The 12,277-nt window shown below is 54.3% G+C and overlaps 1 protein-coding gene across 1 annotated transcript; it reads left to right on the top strand.

Moving 5' to 3' along the window:
• The first annotated feature begins 110 nt into the window (after nucleotides 1-110).
• Nucleotides 111-10,010, top strand: CALML4 (calmodulin like 4). The gene is given in 6 exon segments (XM_006752367.3): nucleotides 111-176; nucleotides 178-267; nucleotides 372-402; nucleotides 4,838-4,978; nucleotides 6,678-6,866; nucleotides 9,693-10,010. Coding segments are annotated over 6 exon segments (600 nt in total). The 5' UTR covers nucleotides 111-125; the 3' UTR covers nucleotides 9,791-10,010.
• Nucleotides 10,011-12,277: the final 2,267 nt, after the last annotated feature.

The raw sequence follows: 12,277 nt of genomic DNA, 5'->3' as shown, positions 1-12,277 counted from the left end.
GAGCCCTTGTGCAGCCCCATTTACTCACAGGGAAACGTGTCGCCCTGCCCGGCGGGGGGCCGGGGCATCAGCTGTGCACGGGAAGCTGGAATCTGACCCCGGGGCGGGCGCTGGGCCTGGTCGCCATGGCAGCCGCGGATTTATTACTGGGGCCTCCACCCAGCTTGGCGGACTTTCGACTTTCGACTTGAAGCCGGGAGGAAGGGGACTGAGTGGGCAGTTGTGGGAGCCTCGAGCCCACAGGCGACAGCCTGAGGCCCCAGAATGGTGAGTAGGGGGCTGTGTCCTCGAGCCTGGCTGCCCCAGGCTGGGGGTGCGGGAGGCGCTTTCACGGAGTCCCCTCCCTGACTGTTTTCCTCTCTCTGCTACAGGCCAAGTTTCTTTCCCAGGACCAAATTAATGGTAGGTTGGCTTTGCTCTTTAATTAGCAACTCGCAGCAAAATATGGGTCTCATTAGGCAATTTGCTCTGCTCTTTTTTTTTTTGTCGGTGGGAAGGAAGATGGCTGGTGGGAGAGCCGGGCCCACCCACAGGCAGGGGGCCACCTGCTGCAGGGGGACACCACTGGGGGGGTGGGTAGTGACCACCACCACTAGCTGCGGCGGGGGGGCAGCGTGGAGGGGGGCTCAGAGGTGGAAGTGTGGTGTTACATTTGTCAGTGGGACTTAGCAGTGGGGGAGATAGGAGAGGGCGCCCGCTAGGTGCTTCTCCAGGCCCGATAGCTGGATTCGGGAGGAGGGATGGGAGATTGGGGGTGCCACCAGTAACTGGCTGTGGCTCGTGGTGGAACAAAAGAAGGGGCTGAGAGGGAAAAGAGCCCTGGTCTGCACTCTGGGGCAGGCGCTTCTACTCTCTGGGCCTCAGTCTCCCCATCTGTGAAATGGGGGTGGCCTGAGGTGGCCTCTGCGGTCTCCGGTGCCCTGACATCAAGCCGTGTTTGGAGCATTTACTCCCCGAGGCCCCTAGCCAGCCCGCCGCCTAGTGTAGCACAGCACGGAGTTGTTTCCAGAAGGCCAGGAGGGGAGAGTTGGGTTACACAGAACCCAGGGGCCTGGCAGAGCCCAGCTAGGGTCCCACAGACGCTGGAGGTGTGCTTAGGGTTACTTGGGCAGGGATGCCAGAGTTCTGGGTCCTCGGAGCTTGGTCTAAAGCGGGTGGGGGGCGGGGGTTGCAGGCTCCAGGTGGGCACCTTGTCTTAGATGGCTCAACATCCTCACCCCAAGAAGAGGGCCAGAGCAGGGACTGTGAAAACCTAAGGCCCAGGGCAAGGGCCTCTCCTGCCCAGGTCTGAAGGGCAGACTGAGTGGTGACTCAAGGCTGGAGTCCAGCCATCAGCCTTAGGAACCCCCCTCCACCAACCCACACCTAGTTCTGAGGCTCAGTGACCCTCCCTTCCTGGGATCTCCCAGAAGGGAAGGAGGGAAGCTTCCCTTTGTATTCCCGTATCTGACATCAAGAAAGTGGCCACTAATGTTTCATGAATGAGAGGTTGCCCAGAGGTAGGCCACTAGAGTGGGAAGGGCAGGGCTCTCGGACGCAGCAGACCGGAGGTCCAGTCACCTCTGAGCCTCAGCTTTCTCCTCTGTGAAGGAGGGAGAAGGACACGGCTTCACCAGGCCGCTGTGAGCGAGGGGCGGAGAGGGTGTCAGTCAAACACATGACCCTGGGCCTAGCTCAGGCCGGCTGTCCCCCAGACTCGCTCTAGCTAGCATGAGCTGGGTGGTACAATTTTAGGAATATTTTGAGCTGTTAAAATCAGCCATTATTAAATAACGCAGCATCAAACCATGTTTCAATCCCTGCCTCTATACAGTGGACGTTTTAAAATAACCCCACTGCAATCAGCAGTGCTGAAGATTTGAAAGAGGTTTCAGTTTAATGAATGTAATTTGTACAAGGGTGGGAAAGTGTAACAGTAGCTCACTTAACAGAGTTAATGACAATACATTCATGGGGAAAGAGCTGCATTCATCGGCATGCGGCCTCCCTTGGCAAACCATGGAAGCTATAGGTTGGCAACGGACACGAGAGTTGGCAAAACTCACTTGTGATAATCAGCTGGCTAGAAAGGAACTTATAAAGAATAGTGCACATTTTATCATTATTTATAAATGGTGTGCTACACATCCTTTATGTCTGTAAAAGTTATAATAAACTTGTGTCCATATATCATCAGAGCGGGTTATTAGACACGCACGCGCACAGAGCCGTGAAGCTGTAGGCCCTGGGGAAGATTCTCTCCTGCCCCGGGGCATTTGCATTCTCAAAGGGAAGACCTGAGGGGGATTTTTAACCAATTTATTCTTTCCTTCACCAAATACGAGTCCTTTCTTTGTGCCAGGCCAGTTCTAGGCACTAAGATACGGCAGCGAACGCAACGGACAAAATCCGTTCGCTCACTCACACTTGAGGGAGGGTGGGGGGCAACAAAAGCAGTAATATATATAGGCTGTTAAATGGCCTGCCCGTCTGAAGAAAAGGCTGGAAAGGGGAGCAGAGGGGTGTGGGGGTCATGGTAGCTGGAGAGGGGCTGCGAGGAGAACAGCCTGCTGTCCTGTTCCAGGACAGGAGTCCCCATTCAGATCTGGCCTTCCAGGTCTTTCGATGGTATATTTGTCAAGGTGGGAAGATAGAACGTATTATCTAACAGTTTGTTAGGAGATGGGACTCCATTTGCCCCCGGCCCTGATGATGTCAGGGGCATCGTCCCAGGTACTGATCCACGTGGGAGAGGAAGTTTGCCCGTCCGTAAGGCCTGGCCAATTCCAGGCAAGGGTGTGATGCCTGCCCTCCAGCACGGGGGCGAGGCAGGGACAAGTGTCATAGGTTGAGGTCTCAGGGGGCAAACTCTGACAGAAGACAAGGTGGGTGGCCATGAGAGGTCCCCAGGAAGGGCGCTGGGGGAGTTGCAAGCCCTACATGTGGGGTGGCTCCCTCTCTGTGCCCCCTGGAAGTGAGGACATCACCCCCCACTGGCACGGGGCCCTCTTGAAGGGAATTAGGTTTTGCAGGAACCAAAGGTGGGATCTTAGGCCAGGCTCTGGTGCTGCTTCCCCTGGGCCACTTCAGTTCCTGCCCTCTGGTCATGTCTGTGTTCTGGCCCTCTCCAAGCCCAGGCCCTGGAAAGTTCTGAAAGGCTAGGCTTTCCCCTTCAACCTCTCCACAGGCACGAAGGTGGCTAATTGTCCCTAAACCCCACCAGGGAAGCTGCCTTTTTTAGCAGCACCCCTGAAATCCTCAAGGAGAGGCCTTAATTGGGCAACAGGAAGGGGCCTTAGGGCAGGAGCTGGGGGCCTCCCTTCAGCTTCCCCCTACTCCCTTCCGCCCTCCGGTGGCCTCTGCCTGGGAATCCAGGATCCAGAGTGACCTCGTGGGTGGAGCTCTGTTTCAGGGACCAGGCTGCCTCTCCCCCCACCAGGCCCTCAGCCGCCCCAGCCTTCAGTGGCCCCCCTGCACAATGGGAAGAGCAGAGGCATGGCATCACGCACCACGGGGCCATCGCAGGATGGAACAGTAGTGTGAGCCTGCCATCGGTTTTGTTATGACCAGCTGAGGAGCGGCTGGCCCAGGCCTCCGAGGCACCAGCCAGGTGGTGTGAGGAGCAGGGCAGCTGGGTGCCGAGAGGCCCGGATGGGGCTCAAGCAGTGGCTCCGCACTGTGGGCCTCAGGGATCGGAGAGTCACCCAGGCAGCTCTTGACCAACTCTGACCGCAGCCCCACCCCAGCCTGTATGGGAATCTCAGTGGTGGGGCCCAGGCACACCTTCCCCAGCTCCCTGCTGGCCTCACCGTGCCCCCAGGGCAGGGAGTTGGGCTCTGCTGGGCTGCCAGACGGGGGTCTAGAGGACCCTTAGCTCCGGCAGCCATTGCATTTCCTCCCAGGAGCTAGGGTTGGGGAGGGCAGCCAGCCAGATCTAGTCAGAGCCTGGGAGAGCCCCTGAAGTCTTTTTTTTTTTTTTTTAAAGATTTTTTATTTATTTGAGAGAGAGAGAGAGAACATGAGAGGGGGGAGGGGCAGAGGGAGAAGCAGACTCCCCGCTGAGCAGGGAGCCCGATGCGGGACTCGATCCAGGGACTCCAGGATCATGACCTGAGCCGAAGGCAGTCGCTTAACCAACTGAGCCACCCAGGCGCCCGCCCCTGAAGTCTTTAAGAACAGGACCAGGGCGGTGTCCGACGACAGCTGAAGGGTTCAGCAACCTGGAGGTGGCGGGCTGGAGAGCGGGGTCAGCAGTGCCCACCACATAGGACAGCCATTCTCTGCCAGGCCCCCCAGAGGGGATTCCTGCTCCTTTCAGTAACCCAGAGGCATTATTACCCTGGTTTCCCAAATAAGCTGTCTTTGCTAAGGTACCCTGGATCCTGCACGCCCTCCTGTAGACTCCTGGTCTCCATGGGCTGGGCCTGGAGGGTAGGATTGCTTTCCTTTGGTTTTAGTCAGTTATGGAAGGGGAGAAAAGAGGAAAAGAAAAAAGAGAAGGAAGGGAGGAGGGCGGAGGCAGAAGGGAAGTCAGGAGGGGGAGGGGATAGGGTTGCCAGATAAAATACAGGCCACCCAGTTAAATTTGGATTTCAGATGAACAGCAAAAACTTCTGAGTATAAGTATATCCCATGCAAAATGCGGGACATACTTATACTAAATATGTATTCACTGTTTATCTGAAATTCAGTTTAACTTGGCAGCCCTGTATTTTTATTTGCTGTATCTGGAAACTCTAAGGGGGGAGGAGGAGAGCAAAAGGAAGGGGAAAGGAAGGGAAAGGGAGAGAGGGCAGAGAAGGCATGGGGGTGGAGAGCAATTACATGCCGCCGACTCTTCCTTCTGCGCTGTGCACAGAGTACAAGGAATGCTTCTCGCTGTATGACAAGGAGCAGCGGGGGAAGATAAAAGCCACTGACCTCATGGTGGTGATGAGGTGCCTGGGGGCCAGCCCGACTCCAGGGGAGGTGCAGCGGCACCTGCAGACCCACGGGATCGGTGAGTGCGCTGGGCCAGAGGCGGCTGCTGGAGGGGCATACACCATCTGGGCTGGGGGGAGAGGCCCCTGAGCCCTGCAGCTGTGGTCCTGGGGCAGGACCCAGCAGGTGGGTAAGGATGGTGGGGGTAGGCAGCGCTCAGACGTTTGAGGGGCAGGTGGGAGTCAGAGCTCACCAGCAGAAGCTATGGAGACATCTGGCCAGATGTGCTGCGTATCACTCAGGCTTCCTCGAATCCCCACAGCAACCAGCGACATGCCCGTCTGTCACAGAGGACCACGGGATCTAGGCATTCCATCAAGGTTATCACAAACCTGCAGTAAAGACAGTGTTAACAGTGCTCCCGTGTGTCAGGAGAAAACAATTTCCCTTCACTGAGTATCGGTCACATGCTTAGCTCAAACAACTCTGTGAAGTAGGCACCATCCCCACTCTGTTTTACAGGTAAGGATCAAGGTTCAGAGCCATTAGGTAATTTGCCCAAGTTCTTAAGCCAGTGGTGGAATCAGGGTTGGGACCCGATTCTTCTTTCAAAGACTGACCTCCTAAAAACTATGCAACACTCCGAGAGAAAAGGTGGAAGAAAACCCACCCAAAGATTGTTCTCTCTGGTGAGGGGATTAGGGATGATTTTCATTCCCTTTATTGTTTCTTGTGTGTTTGACAATGGGAACATCTGGGACTTTTATAACCAGAAACAAGTTTTATTTTTTGAAAAACAAAAATGAGAAAAACCAGAGAGGTGTCAGAGGCCGGGGTGGATGTTTGCATTGGTGGTTGGACACACAGGAGGGAAAGCCTGGCCCAGAGGGAGGAGGTGGACTGCAAAGAGCACTTGACCTGGAGCGCAGAGGTGACTTCTTGGTGTCTGGACCTCGTTTCCTCCTCTTTCAGATGGATTCGCGCCATCTGCTAGGGTTGCTCCGAGGTCCCATCAGAGTGTACCTGCGGCACGCTGGGAGCCCCTCGGGGGCGGGGGTGGGCCTCTAAAGATCTGGAGCCGGCTGATGGGGTGCTCAGTGACTGAGATCCCCTGTTTCTAGCTCTGAAGGGGTTGTGGTTTCCTTTGGCTTCTGTCTCCTCCAAACAGGAAGTTGTGGTCAGGGGAAGTTCCGATTTCCTGCAGTTGTAGCTGGCCAGGGCCTGGGCTGAGGCCCCCAGGCATGCTTGGAGGAGGGGCATAGGCTGGGGAGACTGGGGCGGACGCTGCAGTGAGGGGGAAGGCAGATGAGCAGGTGGGACTGGGGCTTGAGGCTTCAGGCGGGGTCACCTGTCCGTCCTTGTAGGTGTGCTACTGTGGCCGCCAAGGAAGGATGGATGCGTGGAGTATTTCCCTCCAGTTCAGGGCAGGAGGGGGGTACCCGGAAGGGAGCAGAGGAAGTGTGCCCCATCCTGGTCCTGCCACCGCCCTGTGAGGTGACTCCACACTCTGGGGCCTCCGTCTCCTTAGTGGGCAAAATGGGGCAATGGTCATCCTGGTCACTGAGGGTTATTGAGAGGATTAACGAGGCAGATCCATGGTGGGGGCTCAGTAGGAGGGGCTGCATCCTCCTCACGATAACACTGTCACCGCCATGGCACTTCCTGAATTTTAGGGGGCCCTTGAACTGGCCATAAAAACTTGGGCAGGAGGCCACTGAGCTTCTTCAAGAAGAGCCTTTTCCTCCCTGCTCACTCTGCTGTGTTTGGGGGTTTCCCAGACAGAGATGGAGAGCTGGATTTCTCCACTTTCCTGACCATTATGCACACGCAAATAAAACAAGAGGATCCAAAGAAAGAAATTCTTTTGGCCATGCTGATGACAGACAAGGAGAAGAAAGGCTACATCATGGCATCTGAGCTACGGTCCAAACTCATGAAACTGGGGGAGAAGCTCACCCACAAGGAAGGTAAAGGCCTGAGTCCCTCTTTCCCAACAGTGGGGGAGGGGTAGGGAGCTCGGGGAGGACAGCAAAGGCCAGTCCCTGCCAGCAGGACCGTGCAGACACCGCAGGTGATGCTTGCCTCCGACAGCTGCAACTAGACGTCACCTCGGTCACCTCGAGCCCGAGGGAGAAAGTAGAGGCCCGGAGAGTGACGGGAGAAGTCTGCCGGGGGGAGGGAAGGCCTGGGGAGAGCTAGCTAGGATCTACTTGGGCCTTCATTTAGTGCTCACAAGACCCCTGGGGGCACTGACAGACAGGTGACAGGCTGGGGCTTGAATGCAAGTCGGTTAGACACACATAGGCCCCCTCAGACTCTTCCCCCTTGCCAAAGCGTCTTCTGAAGTTGTTGCTAATGCCATGAGTTTTCAAACTGAGATGCTCCTTTGCCCCCCTCCTCACGACTCAGCCAGTTTGAAGAGCTCTTCCAGAAGGAGCGTCTGCGGTGGTCTTTGCCTCGCACCTTCCAGCAGGCCAGTGTGTCTTCCCACCTCGGAGCAGGCCGAGGGACTGGGTCTTCTGGGCACGCCCTGTGGACACTGTAGAGGGTGACCCCCGTGCTGGGCCGTCAGCCGGCATTCTTCCAGCCTAGCCCCTCGGCCCTGGCCCAGCAGCCGTCCCGGGGCCGCCACCGGAGGCTGGCATTTCCAGCTAGGCCGCTGGGCCTGCCTGTGGCGGGGACGGGGACGCCTTGCTAGGACACACACGGGTGGAGGGAAAGGCTTCGAGAACTTCAGCCTTTGGTTAAATCACAACAAACCAGTGGCTTGAATTCAATTTGACGCCTGGCTCCCCCTCATTCTGGGGACCCTCTGAGGCGTTTCTTAACCTCTCTCGCCCTCCTCAGCTTCCTGGTTGGGAAACGAGGTTACAGTACACAGTCCCTCAGGTCCCTCCAAGGGCTAGCATTCTGTAAAGCAGTCTACTTAGATTTTATCGGCAGTCACTAAGGCACAGCGCGAAGCATTTAAAAATAGCGCTACAGGGACATGTGGGTGGCTCAGTGGGTTAAGCGTCTGCCTTCAGCTCAGGTCATGACCCGCGGGTCCTGGGATTGAGTCCTGCATCAGGCTCCCTGCTCAGCGGGGAGCCTGCTTCTCCCTCTGCCTGCCGCTCCCCCTGCTTGTGCTCTCTCTCTCTCTCTCTGACAAATAAATAAATAATATCTTTAAAAAATAAAAATGGCACGACAGACGGCACACCGAGCTCTCCCTGCTTTCTCAGGCTGGCAGTGAGCGTGAGCTCATCTTTCACCGTGGCCGTGTTAATGTGAATGGGGGAAGCATGGGCTCTCCTTCGCTCTCAGGCTCTGAGGACACTGCTCGGCCTTTTAATGTTCCAGGTGGAGTGTTGGCGGGGGTGGGGGGGCCAGCCGGGGCCTCCATTCTTACGGTTAACGATTTCTGTCTAAAGCAATACCATGGCCCCCAAACTCGCACCCATCTCTTGTTTGTTTAACCAGGGAAGAAGCATTTCAGACCAACTGGTAATGTGTTCCAGACAAGCAGGAAGATCCACTTCCCTTCCTCTTGCTGTGGGAGAGAGGAAAGATGACACTAGAAGTAGGAATCTTTCACCCTGGGTGACTGAAAGAACAACTTCAATTTTTGTCAAGAAGCTGGAGAAGGCTGCTGGGGCGGCCTGATTTCCACCCCCCGGGGTCTCTGTGGACAGGAGGGGCCTGCAGTGCCTGAGCTGCAGCTGACGTTGGACCTGTCCACTGGAAAGGGTTGAACCCAGTGGCTGATGGGTAGAAGCTTCTCCATGAAATAAGATAAATTGCAGTCTCCTCAACATTCTAAAAATACTCAGAACTACCATCGGCTTAGGCACAGAGCATAGTAATTACATTTTAGAGGAGGATGGATGGTTAAGCGGAGAATCACGGGATATTTTCCAACCCCCCAGAATTATGTGTCGGGGACATCTAGCGCCAGGGAAGTTGACAAAGGGCAGTGAAACAGTTTTTGCAAGGGGATGAGGATGGGCCCAAAGAGCCAAAGGTAGGTTGGCCCCAAGAGGCCACTGTGGAGAAATGGAAGCAGAAATGGCCTTGCTTGCCAACATCTGGGACTAGCTAGTATTTTGTCCCAAGAATCCAGAACCAGAAGAAACAAGTAAATGAAGTGATTTTTTTTTTTTTTTTTGAGCAATATCAGAGAACAATGACTGTTTTGTACACTTTGGGCTTTAGACACAGTTGAATTTATTTTCTCTCCTACTACCCCAACCCCCTAAACACACATGTTTTAAAAAAGAGGTGATGGTGGCAGACACCACTTGCCACCAAGTCCCCTCTTCGGGTGGGGCTTGCCAATTAGGAAGGGAAGGCAGGCAGGCAGGGGACAGGCCAAGGCCACAGGCAGCGTGGCCCAGGATGGGGCTGCTGAGGGGGTCTGTTCTGCTGGGAGGCTGAGAGGGTGGGCTATAGAAGGTAACGTCCATATCAAGTGTTTCTGGAAATATATGCACAGGGGTCAGACATTTTCTTAAAAAAAAAAAAAAGCAAGCAAGCACAAGGTGACTTCAGTGACTTAATTGTCATTAGCAACCTCCCGACCCTCTACCTGGGCCCCTGCAGAAAGCCTGATTCACTCCAAATGGCATCAGTGGCCTTCAGGGATAGGGGGTGGGTTGTCCTGTTCTGTTCACTGGTTTATTTCCTGGTCTACAGGAACGGGTCCATTGGACACAAGGAAAGGCCTTTGGGGAGCCCCAACCCCCAATAACTAACTCGATGTCCTATAATGTAACACTACAGCCAACCTGAAAAATTAATGTGATTTATTGCAGTGGATGATCTTTTCAGGGAAGCAAATATCGAACCAAATGGTAAAGTGAAGTATGATGAATTTATCCACAAGATCACCATTCCTGTGCGGGACTACTGAATGAAGAGAACGTGAGAGAGCCTCCCTTGGGCCTGAGAACTCAGACTGAGAAGTTTTTGAAAAGAAAAGGGGTCTTTCACCTTTGGGGGGGGCGGATGGTAAACGCAGCAGCAGGATGACATGACCTGACGGCAGCAGGGGGTAACTTGGCGGTGACACAAAATGGTTTCAGCCTGGCATTAGTATGGCTTTAATAAAAGATTTGCATTGATTTTAACAACTGCCATGAGTCCAGCCCTTTATAGCATCGGAAGAGCCTGTGGTTTGGAGTTGGGCCTGGGTTCCAGTTCTGACTCTGCCATTTCCCAGCTATGTGACTCTGGGTAAGTCATTTCACTCCTCAAAGCCTCAGTCAGATCCCTAAACTCAACTGGGACTCCTACTTCTTACCTCATGGAGCCTACCAAGGGTGGTCTGAGAGAAGGACTTGAAAACGCCATTGCAAACTGTAGAGCACTGTGCAATCCTGAGTCACCACGGCGGCACGTCTCCTAAACAGGGCAGTCTACCAAAAGACGCTATTCTGTATTTGGGTGCTGGAACCATCTTCCACATTTCCAAGGTAAAGCCAGTGCTAGCGGAGAACTAACATCAAGCAAAGAGCTAAAACAAACGAAAAAGTATGGTTAACATTTCTGGCAGCACCACGGGGCCACTTACACATTCTTAGTCCCAGCGCGACACACAGTGACATGATTCAGGATACTCGTTCATAAACACAGAGTATAGAGTGAACAGAGTCGCGTTAAAACAAGCGGCATCAGCGAGACCGCAGGCAGAGCGATGGGGCTTTGCAGCCCACACCGCAGGACACGGGATGTGACATGCTGCATTCCTCAGAGCCTTGCAGAGCGGGAGGAGCTCCTGCCGGAATTTCGAGCTCTATTGTTATCAGAGAGGGTCAGGGCGCGTGGATGGTCTGCTCAAGTGGGTCAAACTGATCATGGCTTCAAGCCGTTTCCCCAAGACTGATGGAAAGTAACGAGGGGATGGAACAGGCCATGGCCGGGATACAGCAAGAGCCCCACTGGGCCCTGTTCCAGCCGGAGCGGGGTCGTGAGTGAGGGGTGCAGCCAGGAGGTGCCAGGCTGGTGCTGCCTGTGTGCTCAACACGCTTGTGGACCTATCGGCAGTTGCAGCACAGCCCTGAAAAGGGCTGGAGTCCCACACCAGCCCGTGGAGCAGGGGGAGGCCAGAGCTCCAAGTTCAGAGATTTTCATCCGTATAGGTCTCAAGATTGGGCTCTCTGGGCTGTGGCTCTGCTTAATGGCGCCTGGGTGGCTCAAGCAAAAGAAAACCAAATGAAGAGGGAGGTGTGTCTTTTGGGAGGTTACACAAAACGCAAACCTAAGGGCTAAGCACCAGGGAACCGGCAGGGGACAAATCAGTGCAGACGAGATAATCTGCAATTATCTGACGATGCTGTGGCTGTCAGACCCAACCAAGGTCCTCAGAAAGGAGAGACAGCTCATTTTCCCAGCCGTGTTAACTGCCAGTAGGGGCGGGCAGGAACTCCTAAAAGCTGTAGAAGGGGGCAGGCAGTAAATGGCCCAGACACCAAGCAGGTGAGGTCGCTACCATCTAGCTGGGGGAGCCCAGGTTCACACAGTGCAGGGGCACATCCAGATTTTGTGCGGTCTGAGGCTTATACTACTGGATGGCCTTCTTTCAAGAATACGTGAATAGAAATACAGGATTGCCAGGGCTACTCACTCCTAGGACCCTTTTAGAGGCCAAAGTGGGGGCGGGGCACACACTGGTGCTTAAACTTCATTGCCTGAGGCCCCTCTGGCACCCCATAGGGAACGGCTGTATTGCACTTTCAGGGAAGGCTCAAGGGGCTGGCCCCCACGTCTCCTTTTGACTCATCATGGACATTAGGAAGTAAGTCCTGCACAGCTGATCTGGAATACCACGGCTGAGGCAGTAGATACCTAGGAGTTAGATGGGACAGGAAAAGGAAGTTCTGGGCCAGAATAAATAACAAGGGTACCTTCCCTCAAAGATTTTTAAACGTCTCGGTCACTGAATGGTCCCAGGATGGTTTTAAAGCAAGTTTTATTAATCTCATTTGCCAAACAGGAATCTGAAGTATAGCTTGCCAAAAGCACCTAAGCGGTGTGGAGCGGTCACTAGAACCTGGGGCTCATCTCTGCTGACTCAGTGCTCCTAACTAAGGGTGTTCGGTGGCTAGGATTCTAAGATCCTGTGACACGTCCTGATGTAAACCTCTACCCCAGGAAAGGCTTTTTATACTACCCCAAGTCCAGGTTTCGCATTCATCCCTGAAATTCCAGTTGGCTTACGTAGCACCTAGAGTTGTTTACAAAAAAGGCCACACTGCTCTTAGCGCTCAAACTGCAGATTACTAAACAGATTTAAAACTAAACAGATGCTATGGCTCAGTACAAAGCTTGCCACATTTCAGTGAGAAAGGGGCACGATGGCCGTATACGCCATTACTTACCTCAAAGCAAGTTGCAAGAG

Source organism: Leptonychotes weddellii, chromosome 9 (assembly GCF_054177405.1).
Source record: "Leptonychotes weddellii isolate Sample4059 chromosome 9, ASM5417740v2, whole genome shotgun sequence".
Classification (NCBI taxonomy): Eukaryota; Metazoa; Chordata; class Mammalia; order Carnivora; family Phocidae; genus Leptonychotes; species Leptonychotes weddellii.
This window is presented reverse-complemented; position numbering and strand designations above follow the sequence as displayed.